General features: G+C 42.4%; 2 protein-coding genes across 3 annotated transcripts in view; both read right to left on the bottom strand.

Annotated features, from left to right (window-relative positions):
- Nucleotides 1-7,715, bottom strand: part of dyrk1b (dual-specificity tyrosine-(Y)-phosphorylation regulated kinase 1B) — a 53,834-nt gene extending 46,119 nt beyond the window's left edge. For both annotated transcript variants that reach the window (XM_054780755.1, XM_054780754.1), the window contains exon 1: nucleotides 7,047-7,715. The gene's annotated coding sequence lies outside the window, so the exon portion shown is untranslated. The remainder of the gene's footprint in view (nucleotides 1-7,046) is intronic.
- Nucleotides 7,716-8,026: 311 nt separating this feature from the next.
- fbl (fibrillarin) lies at nucleotides 8,027-19,055 on the bottom strand. Its single transcript, XM_054780762.1, has 9 exons — nucleotides 18,894-19,055; nucleotides 17,190-17,324; nucleotides 15,932-16,072; nucleotides 15,655-15,749; nucleotides 15,410-15,580; nucleotides 13,884-14,016; nucleotides 12,805-12,917; nucleotides 12,079-12,224; nucleotides 8,027-8,562 (listed from the first exon to the last, which is right to left on the bottom strand). Exons 1-9 carry the CDS (start codon nucleotides 18,901-18,903, stop codon nucleotides 8,538-8,540), a joined length of 969 nt encoding a protein of 322 aa, XP_054636737.1. The 5' UTR covers nucleotides 18,904-19,055; the 3' UTR covers nucleotides 8,027-8,537.
- Between the last annotated feature and the right edge of the window lie 912 nt (nucleotides 19,056-19,967).

The following is a 19,967-nucleotide window of genomic DNA, read 5'->3' as shown; positions in this document are numbered from 1 at the left end:
CGAGTGAAGAGACCTTTGGAAGAGACAACGTGATTCCTCTCTCCTAGAGATGCATGTAATTAGAATTACATGCAAATGTACCATGGTCAATTGTGGCACCCACCACCGCACCGCCATAAATAGATTGCAGTCCTGTGAGAAACACCGGTCACTTATTACCAAGTAAAGTATAGGTCTTCTGTTAAACACACATCATTTTCAATTATTTAACACAAATTAGTCTGATTTTGCACCAAAAAGGCTATTTATAATACAAAGACATTCTTTAAAAAAGCTCAGCAGCAGCTGTGGACACCCCCATGTAGTCAGAATGCTACAATCTTGATCACCTGACATTTTCATCTGATTCTACTCCCAAATAGTCGATTAGTCAAAGACACCCCTTGTATTTTTATCACAAAACGTCCTTGCTTGTGGCCTACTAGCTTGCGAATACATGGAAACAAGAAGCGGAAGTTCCGTCGCCCATCTATGATGTCACCAGCCACCGACTCTGTTGTTCTTGGCTAACTAACACCGTTACGCCTCAAGTCTCTGCTTTTCTTTGGATCACGGCTGCAAAATAAGCCAAAATGGAGCCAAAGACCAAGTTGCAAGTGGCAACATTTTTATAAAGGTGAGAAACACGACTGAATTCAAGAACACCAAGGTGGTGTCCATGAGGATCTCGCCGTCATATCGTGTCTTTTAATGAAGGTAAAAAATAGCCTCAATTGTTCAATTATCTCTTTCATTCATTATTTATATGCATTCCAAAGTGTTTTCTGCAAGTCAAACTACAGCGCTGTCACGAGACGATGCACGAGATAGGGTCCACGAGAACGAGAATACAATGTACAAAATATGACTGGACAAAAACTTTTTTATTTATATCCGCCTCACAAAACAATGCAGATGCATTTTGAAATGTTTACTGTCCCACAAATTGACGATAAATAATAATAGTCATTGTTTTTCGAGATCAAATAAACCACTAATGCTATGATAATACTTACCAATAAATAATATATCATTATGATGCAATATTTCCTTTAATATGTCATCTTTCACTCTGTTACGTTGTGGAATTGCGGTTTGTGACATGCATTTTCTCAGAGGCAGTTTGTACGGTCTGTCAAACGTTTGCAGCATTTCTTGAAATGCTTGCTTTTCTACTGTATTAAAGAGCAGCATTTCCTTTGCCATGAGTGTCTGTGAAGTCACACCATTTTATGCTGTTTTGTTTTTACTTTGCCGAGCAAACATCACAGTGAGTGTTGACTGTAGAACTGGGTCTGGTGGCTTTGTTTGTTGCCTTTTATGTTGCCGCCACTTTTGTTTTAAATTCGGCACACTGGCTCATTCGCGTTGATGGGCTCAATTTGCTCCCCACTTTGCTTACACAAAAATGGATTTGGTTAGAGTACGTTTCGAGTCGAATCTTCTGGAACATATTCATGACGCTAACCAAGGTTCCACTTTATATTTCTGTGTGTGTGTGTGCGTGCGTGTTATATTATACTGTTTACAAACTCAGGGAATAAGTCCTTGGATAAAAATATTTTTTGTTGGCCTCGTAAAAAGTGTCGGTATCAGTAACAATATCAGCAATACTGACCTTGTATTGGTATCGGATTAACCCAAGTGTTGACTAAGCCTGTGGTTATGATTGTATCCTGGAATGGTGTATATCATCTCTGATGACGTATAACACGCCGAGGCACTATCTTGGCACTATCCCCAGCCACGACCCCCGCTACCCAAAGGCTCGGATGCACTTTATTTGTTGACTGAGTAGACGTGTGCCGCTGTTAGGCCTGTCACGATAACAAATTTTGCTGGACGATATTTGTCCTACAAATTATTGTCAATTCTTGATATTATTGACATTTTTTAGATCATTTTTTTCATTAATTATATGGCAAAATCATGAGAGTACATCGTATCAAAAGCAATAAACTTTAATTTCTCAAAAGTATTTAACATTGTAATTGGAATGTCAAGAGCTTTTAAATAAATCAAACAAAAAAAAGACAAAAAAAAAACCCTCAAGGAAAATAAAATGGACTCAGCATCTTATAGCAAAAATTGCACTTAAATAAAAATTACAATAATACCCTGTCTCTGAAAAAAAATACTCAAATAAAAAACCTCACACACACACACACACACACACGCAGTTATGTAGTGTATTCAACATCACTGGGTTATACAGTTCAGGAATTGCTGTTTGTGACATGTACATGTATACGTTCTCCCAGGCAATTTGTACTGTCTGTCAAACATTTTTAACATTTCCCCAAATGTTGGCTTTTCAACCGTAATGAAAGGCTGCATTTCTTTTGCAATGTAGCGAGCGACACCATCGGTGAGAGCGCACCATTTTGTGCTGCTTCATTTTATATTTACTTTGCCGATCAAACGCCTCAGTGAGCGTTGACTGTCGGGACGAAGGCTCTGCTGCACACCCACGCGGGCTGTGGCATTCGGCTTAGAAACCATGCCTTTTGTGCCTTCATATTGGCGTTTGCTTGCTAACTGGTGGCACTCTGTCTGTGTATCCGCTCACTAGTAGCTCCGCCTCCACGTACTGGGGAACAAAGAGGCTGAATGAGGGGGTGGCTCACTCTTTCCGTGCATTCCACTATAGAAACAAAGCGCACAGACACATGCAGAGTGAACCCTCTTATCATCATCCTGTATGGAACAGAGAGACGAGCAGATGAAACACGCATGCATGCACATGCCAAAATGATCGACTTTGGTTTTTTTTGTCGTTCGATGAAACGATTTACCGATTTTCGTGACAGGCCTAGATGCTGTAAACACTTCCTGTCCCTCAATTAATGCATACCGTGTGGGAATTCGGTACAACTCTGGACCGTACCGACTGATCACGTAACATTACACCTCTCGTATCTACAGTAAGTATACAGTATACGCAAGTGCAAGACTATACAGATTGAAATTTGGGACACATGGTTTAACTCTTGACTTGACTCTGACTACATTTTCTCCAAAAAGATCTCCAAACAATATGAAATTAGCCCTTCCACTGCACGGAGAGTCATTTAGAAGTGGAAATCCAGTAAAACAACTGCAAACATGCCCAAGCCTGGCCAGCCTACCAGGTCCAGAGAACAAGCGGACTGCAAGATGCTTAAAGAAATGGTCAACTATTAGGGCCTGCAGGAAGCTCTTGTCACAGTTGATGTGCAAGTACACACATCTACCATCACAAAGAGATGACACAAGACTGGTTTTCATGGGAGGCGTGCAAGAACGAAACCCTTACTGTCAAAAAAATTGTAGATACACATCAAGCCCAGACTGAAGTTTGTTACAGAACATCTACGCAAAGACCAGAACTTATTGGACAGTAACAGAGGACATGTTTGGAGTAAACAAAGACAGCATTTGATGGAAAGAATCTCGTGGCAATTGCGAAGCATGGGGGTGGACATGTCATGGTTGGGGGTTTCTTTATTGCCCCCCCCCCCCCCCAATACAGTAGAACCCACTGAAAATTCGATGTATCAGAGGGTGATGGAAGAAAACGCGAGACCATCAGGACGGGATTAATGATACCTGTAAGTAATGGAGCTTATTTGCCGGCATGGAGGCGAGGATTAGTAATTTAGTGGAAGGACATAATTTATCTGCGCTCACTTACGCTACACCACATTGACCATAGGCCTCAGCCCGCTGGAACCTGTTGCTCCCAACCTTGCGAGCAAAAACAAATAAGTGGTCAACAGTCCAACGATGCGTCGATCACAAAACCTGCCATCAACCAATCGCAGCAGCACCAAATGAAGATGCACTGGATACTGTATTGAATTACTGTATTAATTACTCTCTGCTTTCAACCGAATTCATGTAATCATTTCGATTTTTAGTGCCTGTAAACATTGTATGTATTTGAAAAGGGTCTAAAATGAAGATTAATAAACTGAACACTGCAGCAAAATGGGAACCAATGAGGCACCAAGCAGCAGAATACATCACCCATTCGGTGTTGGCTCCTCAAGCCTGGAACCCTGGCTGACCAGATATTAGAAATACAGTCGTCCATCGCAACATTGCAGGTCGAACAACGCGCCCTCACTCTACCGTGGTTTTTTTGCTCTATCACTGTTTTGTGGTTGAATATGGTCTATTGTTAGTCAATTTTAAAAAATGCATATTCAAGCAAATTGTACATACTCACGGCCTAAATTAAGCATTTCCAAGCATAAAAATGGCTCAATGAAGGAAAATGCACATATAAGGCATTCAAAAGACGTGACATGAAGTGTAATACAGTATCTGTGAATTGCTGTGTGCGCCTGGGGCCTGGGAAGTGACAGGTGTGACGTCAGCTAGCAAGAGTTGACTGTTAGCTGAGTGTTAGCAGTGTAGAGAGTGACCGACAGCAGCTCCTGTGCGAATGTTCACTGCATGCGTCCTCTGCTTGTTAATAAAGCCATTGAAGTGGATTGTGAGTCTCTCCTTAGCCATAGTATTCTACATTGGTCTCTTGGTGTCAGTCGCTTTACTTTGATGAGGCATTAGCCACCAGGAAGTACGTTGTCAATGCTGACGTGTAAGTCTCTTACCTTATTTATGTCTACGATGGCTTACTACACTTTTTTTAGAAGAGTAATTAATGAGTAAATAGTGTCTATTCTCACTTACATTATTAAGGGGCTAGCTAGCCACACCGAAACATTTTCAGGTCAAAACGGCAAAGCATTTTATCGTTTCAGCCTTTCATGCACACGGAAACGGCGTTTCTTCAAAATGTCTTCCAGAGTGGGAAAATATGAAAATGCCGGCTTGTCTTTGCCGTGTAGACAACCAAGCCACTACTTTCTAAAAACAATGACGTCACCGCTTCTGTCACATGACCAGAAGTGACAAGCCAACACGTCGACATATCTCGACATATCTATTTCGACTGGCACGGCTCACCTCAGTCGATATTTTGTTGTCTTATACTCTATAATGACTTGCAAAAGTAATTCCACTTTGTTGTCACAATCTAAACAAGCCAAAGACAACGGATTTATGCGCATGCGCTTTTTTCTTCTTCTATAGTTTGATGTGTCACGTGGTTCCGTCTGCGTGTCTGTTTCCAGCACCACACGTAAGTGTTAAGGAACACTTACGAGTATTACATCATTTTCACCCAGTGATCCGTTCCCGTCCGGATGCAACTATTTACTAATACGGCACAGCGTGGTCGGGAGTTTTTTTTTTTTTTTAAACCACCAAAAAAAAAAAAAAACTTCCCAGGAAGGGGCTGTCCACACGGAAATGTTTTCAGGTCGAAACGGCAAAGTATTTTATCATTTTAGCCGTTGGCATTCTGGGTGCCCTGAAACGGTATTTTTTCCAAACGACTTCCAGTGTGGGAAAATCTGAAAATGCCGGCTTGTCGTTGCCGTGTAGACAACCAAGAAGCTACTTTCTGAAAACGATGTCACTGCCCCGTCATGTGACCACAAGTGACAAGCCGACATGCCAACATAATATCAGAATATTTCGACGGGCATGGCTCAGTGTGGATGTGATTGATTTTTTTCCCAAACCAATGGCACTAGATCTTTGGAACAATGGATTTGATCAGTCGATTAACACAAAGCTAAAGTGGATGGTTGAAAAGTCTTGGGGAGTGGACGTATTTTGAGATTCATATGGGGAAAGCAGTGGATGGGCCCAAGGGAACTTCTTAGTGTGAAGTAATAATTAAGAAATAATAACTAATAACTAAGAAATATACACACAAATATACAAACAATGATTTGACCATGACACACTAGGCCACAGTGGTTCTCAATTATTTTCTGTCATGCCCCCCACCAGAGGACAGAAATGTTTTCATGTCCCCTCAATGTCCACCCCCACAGTTCACCACGAGCCGTCCCACTATTTGAAAAGCACAGACTCGGGTGAGTGCCCAATGTCAAGGGAAGGCACAACCTTGTGGCGAATACAAAGTCCAAATAAATAAATATCACAGCACACATGAATCCATGTTGAGAAATGTCAGGGAATGCAGGATTGGGTCTTGATGAAGCCACCTGGCCCATCATCAGCCTTCTTTCCTCTGGGGTGGGGGACCATCTTCAGGCAAGTGATGCTCGCCTCCCTCTACTCCAGGGCAGGGTAGGGTAGGGGCTGGAGCTGATGCGGTATCTAAGCTAACGACTAGCATTAGCTGCCACGGCAGATGAAATGCTGCGGATCTCCAGAGGACAGTCGGGGAGAGCCGCGTGTGGCGCCACCCGGACCAATCTCAAAATCACTACTGTCATCTTTGACCACAGGACACCCATATATCGTCCATCATGCGCCACTCATAAATCCACATTTCTTCCTCAAATTTGGGCTGCCGGCAGCCCCATCCCTTCCGTTCCCCTTCCGTTGGTGTTCCAACTGGAGGGAGGTCGCAGGATCACCCCATGCAAGAGGGATCGGCTTTCCGTGTGTTCATATATCAGTGAATACCATCTCATTAAGGTGCTTACATGCGTTTTAAATCCAATTTCATGCAATAATGGCGATTTTTTTTTACTGCATGTAAACGTAGCGTTACCGAAACTTGCCTGGATACATACACACACACACGCACGCGGAAAGGGGGAGTCGCATCAATCAGACTAACAAATAGTCAACTCACCAAAAGTGTAGCTGATAAAAATGAAGAATGTGTGCCAATGAACAAACTAATGGACATGGACACCGCATGACGTGGAATCAGGGTCGTTCATCACACACGTCTGGGGTGACGTGGCTACATGTGAGGTGTTAACATGTTACATTAGGTTCCACTGTTAAAAGCAATTCATAGATCGCATCCTGCCAGCTTTCCATACAACGTGGAGATTCTCACATGGCCCAGCTGACGAGCCAAGAGGCCGGTGACAGGGACGACTAACCCGACCTTATAGTTCTATGAAGCTCCCCCCACACCCCCGATTGATCGCCCACAGTCTTTCAGGCATATTCCAAAGCAATTACGAGCTGATGAGTTTGTCCCATGCGGGTGTAGAAAGAAACAGCATAGACCGGCTACTGCTTACCTCAGGCGGTGTGTCGAAGCAAGTTCCGCGTAGCAGCCATGTTCGGAACCCCACTCTCCCTCCGTCCACAAGAACAGAGCCCCCTCCCCAGTTGCCCTTCTTCCTCCCAAAAAATGAGAATACGAGGTACAATGTGCGTAGGGTAAACTCCGAGGATATTAATTCCTAGTATTTTGTTAGTCTTCGGAACTCTGGTGGAGCGGTGTCGAAGGGGGCTGTTCGCCGGCGCAACTCATTTAGCCGTGCCTTAAGGGGAGGTGGGCTGCCCACCGCCTCACACCGACACCTCCGAGCCCGAGCTTGTCACTGTCAATTTCATCTTCATTTCTTCTCTAACACACACGATACCATCACACAACAGCGACAGCCACTTGGTTCCCAAATTCCGTTATCTAATTTGAGTCCAGCGAAGGCGCCAGGCTAACATGGGCTAGCTGTTAGCTGACATGCTAGCTAATAAAAGACTGACATTGGGATTAAGGAGGCGGCAGCCGGCACTTTGCCTTCTAGCCAGTGCGCTGGTTAAGCTATAAAAGCCATCGTGGTGGAAAGAGTTCCCTTCATTTGAACGTTAGCTGCGGGCTGCTCAGCCCCTCCGTGGTTAGTATCGGTCGCTGCATTGGGGCGCACTCCCGATGCCAAGCCAGCACGGTCCCGCGCGTTCCGAAGACATTTCCCACAAAATGGCTGCCAAAACAAATCCACAGCGGATAGTCGCGGAATTTCGAAACACTTGACCAAACTGTTCAGAAAGTATCTGACAATTCCTGTATGTGCTAGTATTTGGACCAAACGCTGTTAAAAGCAGGTTTATTTTTTTCTTCTTGCATGTAGAAAATGGACATTTAAAGGCACTCAACACATCGTGTCAGAGGTCGTTATTCATCCCAACATAGTGAAGTTACTTCACTGTGGGCTCTGCAGACATGGGACATTGATATTTGATATTTTGTAGCTCGACTGCAACAAAACATCCTTGGTGGAAAGCAAAAGTTTTATTTACAGCTCATATGTGTCATGATGGCAACATTCCTACGGTCTGTAATCAAAATGTTGACAAAACTAAACACGGTCATATAAGAAATGTTTTTCCAAAGTCACCCACATGCGCGTCCACTGATAATATTCACTATGAAATGAAAGTGTGACAAAGTTGCCAAACTCCGCAAAATGTTTGACAGTATTTTGGTGCTAGACACACTGGGACGTCTTGACTAGAAAAAGACTATCTGAAAAGAGCACGAGAAAATGTACATAATTGAAAGGTTAAAAATAAAAATAAAAAAAGGGAAAAGTACTGTCTGCACACAAAACTAATCAGCTCCAAAATTGCCAGTCGCTAGGATGGAATAGAGTCAATCCCAACAAACAAAACTGGTAGAGTCCAGTCCCGAGTGTTTTGCACGTCCTAGTAGGACGTCATGTGGTTGAGCAGCGAAGAAGTAAAGCAAGATGGCAGATGGCGGTTGAGCGCGGCTCCTTCGACACGTCTCATTTCTTCTGTTTCGGTGGAGGTCTGAGGAATGACAAATGCGGACACAACTCTGGTTCAGCATGACAGGACGCACACAAATCGTCAATTACTGCAGGGACACATGCTCACAAGGTTTGCCAAGTGACTAAATTCAAGCCCCTGTGCCGGAATAACAAAAATAAGAATTTGTCACCTACACCAGTGATTCCCAACATGAACAATAATTGCTTGTATTAATATGGTGCCTTTCTGGACACCAAAAGCACTTTACACTGACACATGGTGGTGTGTTGTGTGCCAGGGGAAATCAAATTTCATGTAATTTAGTACAAATGTATGTTTATTCATGTATCTATGCCAGCCCTGCATAGTGGCATGCAGAACAATTAAATGCTCTTCCACTAGAGGGCAGAAGTGTAGCCACCTGTTGCCATTCATTGGTTTCTTCAGGACAGGACAGGCTAACCTCGTTTAAAAGAAAAGTGCCCTTTTTTTGTATTTTACCCATCATCCACAATCCTTATGTGAGACTTGAACACACGTCTCTTGCCTTCTAAAGATATTTTTAAAAAAAGACAGCTAAGAATGCATGTAATGGGACGTACCTATTCAGCCTACAAAGCCTTTTGAAAAAAACAAAAACAAAAAAAAAAACCCGCCAACGATGACCAAGCTACAGTGACTGTTATTGTTAATGCCAAAGAAGTAATTTACTGGTGTAGGGACACCTCACCACGACACGCCACAGCGGCTAGCTTCACAGGCTACTATCGAGAGGTAACGCTACATATTGGAGCTGCCGCCACTGTTCCTGTTTTTGTTTTTGGAAAAGTTAACGCCAGGTGTAGCGTTTCTTGCTATGTTGCTATGTGCAATCAATGCGCCCAGGATTAATTACTAGTTTTATTAGTAATTACCTATTTTTGGGGCCCCTGGCAGTCAAGGGACCTTGGAATTGTCCCTTTATACAGCACCCCTGGCCAAAAGCACTCATCATAAATGTATTGAAAAATGTATAATTAAATCATGTGATCGGTATCTATATTGGCCAATTTCAGTCCTGGATGATCAGTATCAGCAGCATAAAACCCTGACCAGAGCATCCCTTGTTGAGACAAAACACATTTGTATAGTTTTACGATTATAGTTTTGCGTGCATAAAATAACTGTACATGCATACCAAAGGTGAATGAAAGGAATGAATGAACATTTAAGGTTACTTTTACCTTCACTGAAGACATTACTGTTCTCAAAGACACGATGTGGCAGCGAGATCAACCATCACCACCTTCCTGCTTTCAGTCACGTCAACCATCACGTCTTCAATGAAGGTAAAAGGAACTTTACATGTTCATTTATCCCTTTCATTCATCATTTATATGCATTTTGAATGGTTTTCTGCATGTAAAACGCATAATTGCAAAACTACAAAAATGTTTTGTGCTCACATTTTTTGGCTTTCTGGAAAATAATTGGATTTACGTTATTTCTTATGGGAAAATTTTATTCTGTTACTTTCTGGAATGAATTATTGACACTAACCAAGATCCCACTGTACATCTACAATGACCATCACCGTCATCATCCATGCACACGTAGGGCCCCGTTGAGTCTGTGTTAATGGAATCATGGAACTGGCCGATAAAAACGCAATCTACTGTCAAACACAGAATCTTGTGGAAATTGTACATAATGTGAATAAAATGTTGTCATTAAGAAAGAATGTTTGTGTGGGGAAGTGTTCTCCCAGCGGACTAAACAAAGCTACACGTTGAAGTGGCCACTTGAAACATCCACTAAGTTGGTTAAAAAAAAAGAAAAAAGCTGGTGGGGTTAGATTAGCATGCAAGTGCGGCTGTGTGCTTGCGCGCGACTCAGGCTGGATGAGTGCGGTAATAAATTAGCGCTTGTTAATAAAGCCATTTGAATTGGATCGGTGACTACGTCTTCCGTAACCATGGGCATGAGGAACAACCAAGATGATAAAACAGCATTATTCCATTTTGGGCTACAGTGTGACATTTTCCTGTGTGTTATTGGACATGGGCCATTTGGTAGCGGAATCTGTGTTCAGGGAAGATAAGTATTTGTATGAAATTGTGCTGGTCGCCTGCAAAAAGGTCATTACGAAGAAATGGCTCAATCCCGGACCCGTGACACCAGATGGCCGGTTCAGTATTAAGAGCACAACATACGACATGGAACTACTAACACACAGATTAAGAAGAAAATTAACAATGCAGCGCTCCTTTTGTGTTTTGTTTTCAACGTGTTTTGAAAAAGAAAAAAAAAAAGATAAAATATTTTTTTTGTTCAGGCTATGCATGTGCTCACAAATATGGATAAAAAAAAATAATGCATATTTTTCTATACGTTTTGGGCTTTCGTCCACACGTAAACGTAGGGTTTTGTCCTTAAAAATGGAGCTCCAGCTTCAACGTATGTGTGCGGACGGCAAAGACGGCGCTTTTGGCGTGTTGCTCTCAAAAACTAAAACTGCTACGACTTTTGCGTGCGCATGACAGCCTGTGAATGCCAACTGGTGTGGACAAATTGTTTTAATACGCCACTGCGTGGATGAAGATTTTTGTTTTGACACCGGGGAGTGGCAAATGGGCAAATGGACATGGCCTCAAAGACACCTTTGTACAAGTCTGGACATGTCATCAAAACATATTACCTCCGCTAAGGAGTTTGTTTTTTCCGGCATTTATTGGTTTGTGTTCAAAATAACTTGAAAAGTGCTGAATGGATTTGTATGACATTTTCAGGAATTGTCGGAACTGATTCAATTTTGAGGGTGATCTGGATCACCGTCTGGATTCTTTAACATTGCGAGATTGGACCATTTTCAGCATTTGTGCATATAACTCCAAGAAAAACGGTCAGAGCACTTGGGGGAAAAAAATACAGGACAAGTTTCCAAAAGGTTGTACAAAATATCAAAGACTGATCCAGATCATGGACTAATTCAGGACACTATGATCCACAATATGAAAAAATAGGGACCTTTGCAATTTTCATCCTAGGAAGACAACAAATGAACACATGCAACAAACACCATTATATATCACCAAGACACTGTGGAATGTGGATTTGTTGTATCTTCAAAAGCTATGTCGCTAGAGCCAGAAGAAAACCACCATTACGGAAAATGCTATTTTTGTGAATAACCACTGAACTAATGTTGATATCATTATGAACTCCATTGCTGATGGTATGTTTTCATGGTCAAGGATTCTAAATATGTAGATAAAATAAATGTAGGACTAATATTTATGCTGTAAATTACAACATGGGAGGAACAATGGCACTTGGAGGTCTGTGCTCTCCCAGTGCTTTTCTAGTATACATATGATATAATAAAAAAATACATAAATAAAATATATTAAAATGACCAAAACACAAAAAGTTTTATATATTTTTGAATAATGTCGCCAGACTTGGGGACCAGCCTGTATCTGATGAGCATTTGTAGTTGTTTTAATGGTCCACTAAATGGAGCTCTTCCACCAAGTAAGAAAAAAAACATGTCTGCAGCAAAGTTGCTTCATGTACCTGTAGATGCCCACCACCACCGCGTGGTCTCTTTCGTAGGGCTCCAGCGTGAGCTGCTCCTGTGGTTTCATGTTCTCTGCACTCATCTTCTTCACTTCGGAGGCAAACACGGCCTCTGGAGCAGCTGTGGAGTCGATACAGTTAGCCTGTGTGCAGAAGGTAAAGGTGTCGGGTTAATGGGCTGCTTCTGCTGCCAGTCCCACCCGTGGTGCAGCTTGCGTACAGGTTGTACGTATGTGCATGTGTGTGCATTCCTGTATGTAAAGTTGAGCACAGTGTGTGTGTTCTTCTGCGGCGCCCTGAGCAAGTCTCGTGTTTACCTACCAAAATTGACTTTTTAATGAATTTATGGGTGTGCGTATGTATCACAGAACCCTGTAAACTGAGGACCACCTTTATATGGGCACGGGCATACTGAAATTAGAAATTACCAGCAATGACAAACAAAAATGAGACATGATTCCTATAAACCCGTTTTTGGAGTCCAGCTTACTGGCGGAAAAAAAACACCTTTGTTTTGTTTTGACGTCGTTCGCAACAATCATTTGCCGACTGTCATGTAAACGGGAATACGGTTATTGATTGTGGCTGCAAACATGCCTCATCTTAAAAGACAACATTAATATTGTGTGTACACGGAAGGGTGATGCGTGAACATAACACCTGATGGCTGTGGAGAAGCAAAAGCTGATTATCAGTGATCAAAGATATCACTTATCAGTGTACCTTAATGGAGATGACAAAGTGTCCGCCATTCTTCAGGAAGTTGTGAGCATTTAAGGCAACAATCCTCGTCTGGTCGGGCTGGGCAACATCAGCAAAAATGACATCCACCATTCCTGGAGAGGAATCCAGCATATTTTATACACTTGTCATCAAAATGTTAACACCAGTTGAAAAATTGCAACAATGTACATTTTGCACTGTTGGATCTTAAGGAGGTTCTAAGTAGAGCTTTAAAATGCAAAAAGAAGAAATGGGAGTGAGACAAAAAAAAAAAAAAAAAAAAACGGGGGGGAGTTTCGGGGAGGTGTTCAGGGCACATCCAACTGGTAGGAGGCCTCGGGGAAGACCCAGGACACAGAGAGACTTCGTCTCAAAAAATCATCAAACTTGTTTGTTCATATGATGCACACAGAGGAATGGACAACTTCACGCTCTTGTCTCCTTGCTACTCCGTTCTCATTGCACCATGAGGCGTTCAGGCGCACTCGTAATTGAGAGTGTTAGGCGGCAACTGTTTTTAATGTTTATTCACGTACCCCCTGTGACAACTTGCACACCCCCACTTTGGGAACCTAGGTTCCCGAGGAAGAAGCTCACTCTTTTGGACCATCCTGTGTGTTCGCCTCATCTAAATCCAACGAAGAACATTTGGGGATGGATTTACAAAAATGGACATGAGTTCCAGACAGTAGATGCCCTCCGTCAAGCCATCATTCTCACTAGCCTCCTGGAAACACTGGCATCAAGCATGCCCACAGCCACTTTTCACCTCATTAACAAGAACAGCACAGCTACTCATTACTCACTCCTTTATACATTTTATTTCTGTTTTAGGGGATTTCTGTTGTTTTTAAACTATTTTCTTAAACTTTTGGTCAGCGGTTGAACAGCCTATTTCACTTTAATGCTTCTTTGCAATAAATTCCTTACTCAAAAATGTTTTTGTCTGACTCCCATTTCTTCTTTTTGCATGTTGAAGCTCTACATCGGAAAGGCACAGGATAAGGTAGTAACCAGACTTGCATGAAACATGTGGCGCTGGAAAGCGGCCGCCAGTTTGGATGTAAGCGTGTACCTACCAACCAACATTCTGTACTTGTGCGGGTGGCGAGCGTCTTCAATGATGGGAATGATGTTGGTGCGTTTCTTTGCCACATTGAGAAGGTCACGACCCGATCTGTGAGAAAACTCTACAGCATACACCAGCCCTTCCTGCAACACAACACACCTTCATTTAATTATATGCTACACGTGTGGATTGCAGTACAGCAAGGTCAAACTAAAGTACAGACAAAAGTATTGGGATGCCTGCATTGGCCCCTTCTAATTCAGAGGTGTTTTTGGCTAAAATGCCGAAAAGAAGTCATACCCAAAGTAAATGTACAGATTTGATTGGAGCATTTGGAGTGAAGGCATAGCTTCAGACTTCCCAATGGTCAGAATGCATCTAAGTACTGCTGACACTGACAAATAGGTATTTGAATACGCTGGAAAAATAGGGGAACACTGGGTATATATCAATATTCAACATAAGTACAGGATGTCCCAAAAATACATATACACACTTTAAATAAATGTAAACTAGGTGTCTCTTATAATTTGTTCAATTTTCAAAGTGTAATAGAATTTACAAACAATTTATTGTTTTGTCAATTGCCTGTTCTCAAACTGTCGTCTGTTCTGGTCCAGACACTGCTGACAACCAAAGCAATGGAATTGCACTCATCACGAAAAAATTCCCCCGGTATTTGCATGCATTCAATTGCGTGAGTTCAATGGCTGCTCTCAATTCAGCGGCTGTTGCAGCTCTCATATCTCCATTAAAAAAAAAACGAACAAGTCTAGTGCTCTGAGGTCTGGTGAATGCGGAGGGTATTCAACGAAACCCCTTCGTCCAATCCACCTGATCTCATCAAGAAAAAATCTAGCAACAACATGGCAGCGTGGGCGTGCCCCATGTTGCTGCTTCGAAGTCTCTAGTACTTGGCATGACAGACTGTTGCCACAAGTGTATACGTTTTTTTGGGACACCCTGTATAGCGGGAGATGAGTTTTGGTCCACATCGCCCGGCCCTAGTTTATAGTGTGCATCAAGCACTTACTGTGCGGTTCCAATCCTGCCTTGCACACTGCCACTTCCATTTTACATGTACGGGGAGCGATATAAAACCCCAGCTTTGACTAAAAAAAGACTTAAGGGGTTCAACAACAACGATGTTGGGATGTCCCAAGACTTTGTTCATGCTAGGCAAAACTCCATCCATCTGTCTTCCATGCTGCTTATCCTCACTAAGGTCATGGTTATGCTGGAGTCTATCCCAGCTGACTTCTGGCAAGAGGCGGACAACAACCTACAACCTGGACTGATCGCCAGCCAATCACAGCGCACATATAGACAACCATTCACACTCGCATTCATACCTATGGACAATTTAGAGCCGCCAATTAAACTAACATGCATGTTTTTGGAATGTGGGAGATCTTCCCTATTTCCTGACTGTGTGGTCAACATGCTAACCACTACTCTGCATGTAAAAATATTATTTATGTGCAATCTTTGCTGTTTTTGTCTAGTGCGTGCGGTGGTGCGTAGCGACAGACTCACCGGCCCAACAATGTCCGAGACGTGAGACACTGTCGTACCAGAAGCGGCTCCCAGGTACATGACCTTTGCTCCGGGTTTGATGTGAATTTGATCAACTCCTCCCAAGATGGCCGCTGCCAGCTTGGAGCGGAAAGGATTCCACGCTCTGTATTCGATCTTAGTTTCACCCTCCTAAACCAGAAAGAAACGTAAACGATGAAGCTGGATGACACTATGTGAGGATGATGAACCATTCAGCCTCTTACGTCCACGCTGATCCTCTTCTCTCCATACACTGATTCGCCTACCACCATGTTCTTGGTGACCAGAGCGTCCTCCTTTCCCCTGCAGATGAACACGCCTGAGGAGAAACAGACATGAGATGACATTCAGCACAAAAAATGACTCTAGATGTAAAGTGGGGTTAGAAATTTGGAAAGTCGTAATCAAACAGCTCAAGGAAGACTCACTTTTTTTACTGCCATTTCATTGAATGAATGTGATTTTTTTTTTTCCCCCAAAATAAATGGAGGCGGGACTAACCTTCATGTCTGTGTGGCTCCACCATGACCTTCCTTCCTGCTCCAAAGCCGCCTCTGCCACCCCTTCCTCCTCTTCCTCTTGGCGTACCTCTGCCACCGCCCCGTCCTCTGAACCCACCTCCATCTGGAGATTTGAATCCACCTGAGGCAAACAAATGGCGTCCAGTCATCCAAAAACAAAATCTTGAGCTTCAGGACAACGACTGCACCACTGTGGGTGGTGTGCAGGTGTTATTTACTCATGCTGGGAGTAGATTTACTCATTCAATGTGTATATTATGACGTCACCAGGCTCAATTTGTCAGATCCCTGCCAGCCATCATCATTGTCATTTACCGCGGGATCTTGAACACCACTGCTGCCTCAACCGCTATTATTACCTAGAGAGATATAAGGTATCTGTCGATTATGCCTGTGAATATTGTCATCCATCCAGGTCATTGTATTCTCACGTATCTACAGTCATTGAAAAAACACGACACGTTTGCATGCATCGCCGTGCTATACGTCACTGGACAGCATAACCGGATGTCACACTGCAATTTACTTGATGTGGTATTTACAACTGAACTGGAACGTCAATGACTCGCTTGAGCCTCATGAGCCCGTCGCCCCTCGAAAAGTCAACTTTGTGAAAACTTATAAATAAATATATTTCTAAATAACTACAAATTTTATGTAAATATATAATTTTGGAAATATGAGCCATTATTTTATTTTTTAATTAGTTACAAATCCCATAGTTTTTGCATGCCTGTCATTTGTTATGAGTGGCGACCTGTCCTGCTTTGTTCGATGGTCCAAGAACGCACCATTGTGCAGGTGCTAACTTTCTCCCGCGCGGCACAGATAGACTACTATACTGTATTTTTCCCCTTTTTCTTTCACCTCATATTTAGTCCCAAATGCTGATACTATTCGGGAATGCATAACCTCAAGTTAATTCATGCTAGCCCACTGCCTTTTACCATCCAATCTTGTCTTGTCAACACAAACTCACATACACACGACTCGTCGCATTTTAGTCATCAAAGAGCCACGTTTAGCTCGTCACATCTCGTTTGTCATGAAAAAAAGGTTACTCAACAAGACTGTTTTATATTGCATGAATGTACAGTCAAGAGAGTGCACGCGCCATGTTTGACTGGATGGATTATTTTTTGTCTATTAGGTCAGTGTAACATACAAAATCAGGGGGGACCAAATATTATATCAGCCTGGATCATTCAATATTTTAGTCCCAATTCCTCCAGTCTTACCTCTTCCTCTGAACCCTCCTCGTCCTCCGCGGTCGCCAAATCCTCCTCGTCCTCCCCCGCGGTCACCAAAACTTCCTCGTCCTCCCCCGCGGTCACCAAATCCTCCTCTGCCGCGGCCACCTCTTGGACTGAACCCTGTACAAGAAGCAGTGTGTCTGTGGAAATGGGTACCAACACTTCATATGCAGTGGATTCACACTTTTCACAGGCGTAACATTCCAGGACCACCATTGAATGGCCAACCCCCCAAAAACCCTCCTGCTAGCTTGATGTTGACGCCGTCCTCCAATTTCAGATAGCAACTGACAGGGACATCTCTCAGGACAAAGTGGGGGGTAAGTCACTTCTGATGTACTACAACTTACTCACCTTACGACCTAAAAAAAACATTGCCAAAATCTATGGAATAGTGACTAAGCCAGACTTAGAGAGACTAATCCATGCCTTTGTCTCCAGCTGGTTAGACTACTGTAACGGCCTTCTCACCGGGCTCTCTAAACGTACTGTAAAACAGTTGCAGTACATCCAGAATGCTGCTGCTCGAGTCATGACTAGAACCAGGAAATATGAACATATTAGTCCAGCACTCTGGTCTCTGCACTGCCTTCTTGTCACTCAGAGAAAAGACTTTAAAACAGCTCTGCTTGTGTACAAGTAAACCATCTCAGGCTCTGAGAAGCTTGGGGAGGGGTCTCCTGCGGGTGCCCAGAGTCAGCACTAAACTGGCTGCGTTTGAGTTTTGTGCTGCCAAAATCTGGAACAGTCTTCTAGAAAATGTGCGGCAATCCTCAACTTTGGCAATGTTCAAATCCAGGCTGAAAACACTTCTATTCAACTGCGCATATGACAACTCAGACTATTTTTTATCTGCACTCTAGTTTTAATCTTTTCTTTGTTTTATGGAATGATTTTATGAAGTGATTGTACCTTCCTTTTCTGTAAAGCACTTTGAATTGTGCTCTGGAAATAAACTTGCCTTACATTGCTAATGGGGATGTCATACAACTTCATGTAAAAAAAAACAAAAAAAAACTAACTATCCTTTTAAAATAACGACCATGATTATTAGGAACAGTTTTCATTTGGGTTGTAGGTTGTGGAATACAACGTGGAAGCAAGTAGTAATATAATGAATATACTGTAGTACAAAAGTAAAAACACTTAAATAGTAATTTTACATGGAAATAAAATCACTTTAACATCACCATACTTGTGTTCTCTAATCAGTAGTTGGTGGTTTCATTTAGGATGACATTTTTCCTAACATTTTATAGCGTCAACTACTCATACATACTAAGACAATGACGGCGGTTAATGCAACACGTTTAGCATTTGGTCATATAAGAAGACATAGCCGTGAAAGTGTGTTTTAATTCATGCTTGTTTAGCTGTTTGGTGTACAAAAGTACAACACGTGTAAGGAAGCATGATGGCGGAACGATGTGTACGATACACTTACTACGTTTGATAGACGACGTAGTACACACACACACATATATATATATATATATATATATATACACAGTATACATATAAAATCCTGTAAAGTTTGACATTAAAAGTTACTTTTATCACCGCAAAAGCATTAGCGTTGACGATTCAGCCCCGAGGGAAAAAAAGGCCACGTTTAACGTCTTATAAACGGAGAGTAATTTAGCTAGCAAACAGTATCACGTGACCAAATTAAACAGTATTTTCCTTTACCTGGCCTCATGTTGCGTTGAACTTTTAGAGTGCTAAGTCGACGTAGAACACGTTTGTTGCTCTTCCACCGTACTTCGGCGTGCACGCGAGCAACCTGAGCACATGTGCCGCTACCGGAAGAAAAGCACAACTACTTCCGCTCCGTAGCTGGGATGTCTTCTTCTTCTTCTTCTTCTTCTTGTGTTTGTCCCGCGGTTGTAGGAAGAGTTCCAAGTCACTTTCGCCCCCTACTGGCTAGCATGTGATCAGCTGCAATGAAATGAAAACAATGTGCAGCTGCACTTTGTCCATGAAAGCATCACTGATTAACATACATGTATGAGCCAATCCGACGAATCGGTGCCATTTGCATCCTCAGGAAATACAATGTGTACGTGGGGACAAAAAATGCGTGACAAACCACTTTGCATATTAAAATTAAGTATCACTTGTTCTGTTTCAGTTTATGAAGAAAATATCACATTTAGGTGTATTTCATGGCAGCAAGGCAGTGTTTACTGAAATCTCAATTGTAACATTTACATTTAAAAATGCTCTACTTTATTGACTTTTTTTGGATAACTGCTTGATTGGCACTTTGTATGCGTAAATAAATTAGCTCTAAGTCAAGGGTTTTGAAAACAACACTTCACCTTCTGCGGAATCATGATGTAAAACAATAGTTCCACAAAGTGTATTGATTCGAAAAAATAGATCAGTAGAAAATCGGCTCGTAACGAGTACCAGGGACAGTACGCTATATTTCTGATGTTGAATCAGTGTCACTTTCATTATTGTCTGAATATTGACGGAAAAAAACAGCAATACCCCGGAAATACTCAGCAAAAATGGTTTGGTGGACAATGAGGAGTTATACTTCGGAAATCACAGCAGCAGAAACAGAAGTACAATTTTTTGGCTGTGCGATTTTGGCATTCCCCAAATCTCTGCGCTTTTTTTGTTTGCTTGTGGAGAACGTAGTTGTGGTGACCATGAAGGAGTAAGATCTCGACACACATGGAGGATGTACGTGCGTAATTAGTTGGCCGCACTAATTGCATATGTGGGGTGCACGTGTGGCGCTTGACACACACA

Source organism: Dunckerocampus dactyliophorus, chromosome 7 (assembly GCF_027744805.1).
Source record: "Dunckerocampus dactyliophorus isolate RoL2022-P2 chromosome 7, RoL_Ddac_1.1, whole genome shotgun sequence".
Taxonomy (NCBI): Eukaryota; Metazoa; Chordata; class Actinopteri; order Syngnathiformes; family Syngnathidae; genus Dunckerocampus; species Dunckerocampus dactyliophorus.
The sequence above is the reverse complement of the archived record's forward strand: the minus strand, read 5'-3'. Positions and strand labels throughout refer to the sequence as shown.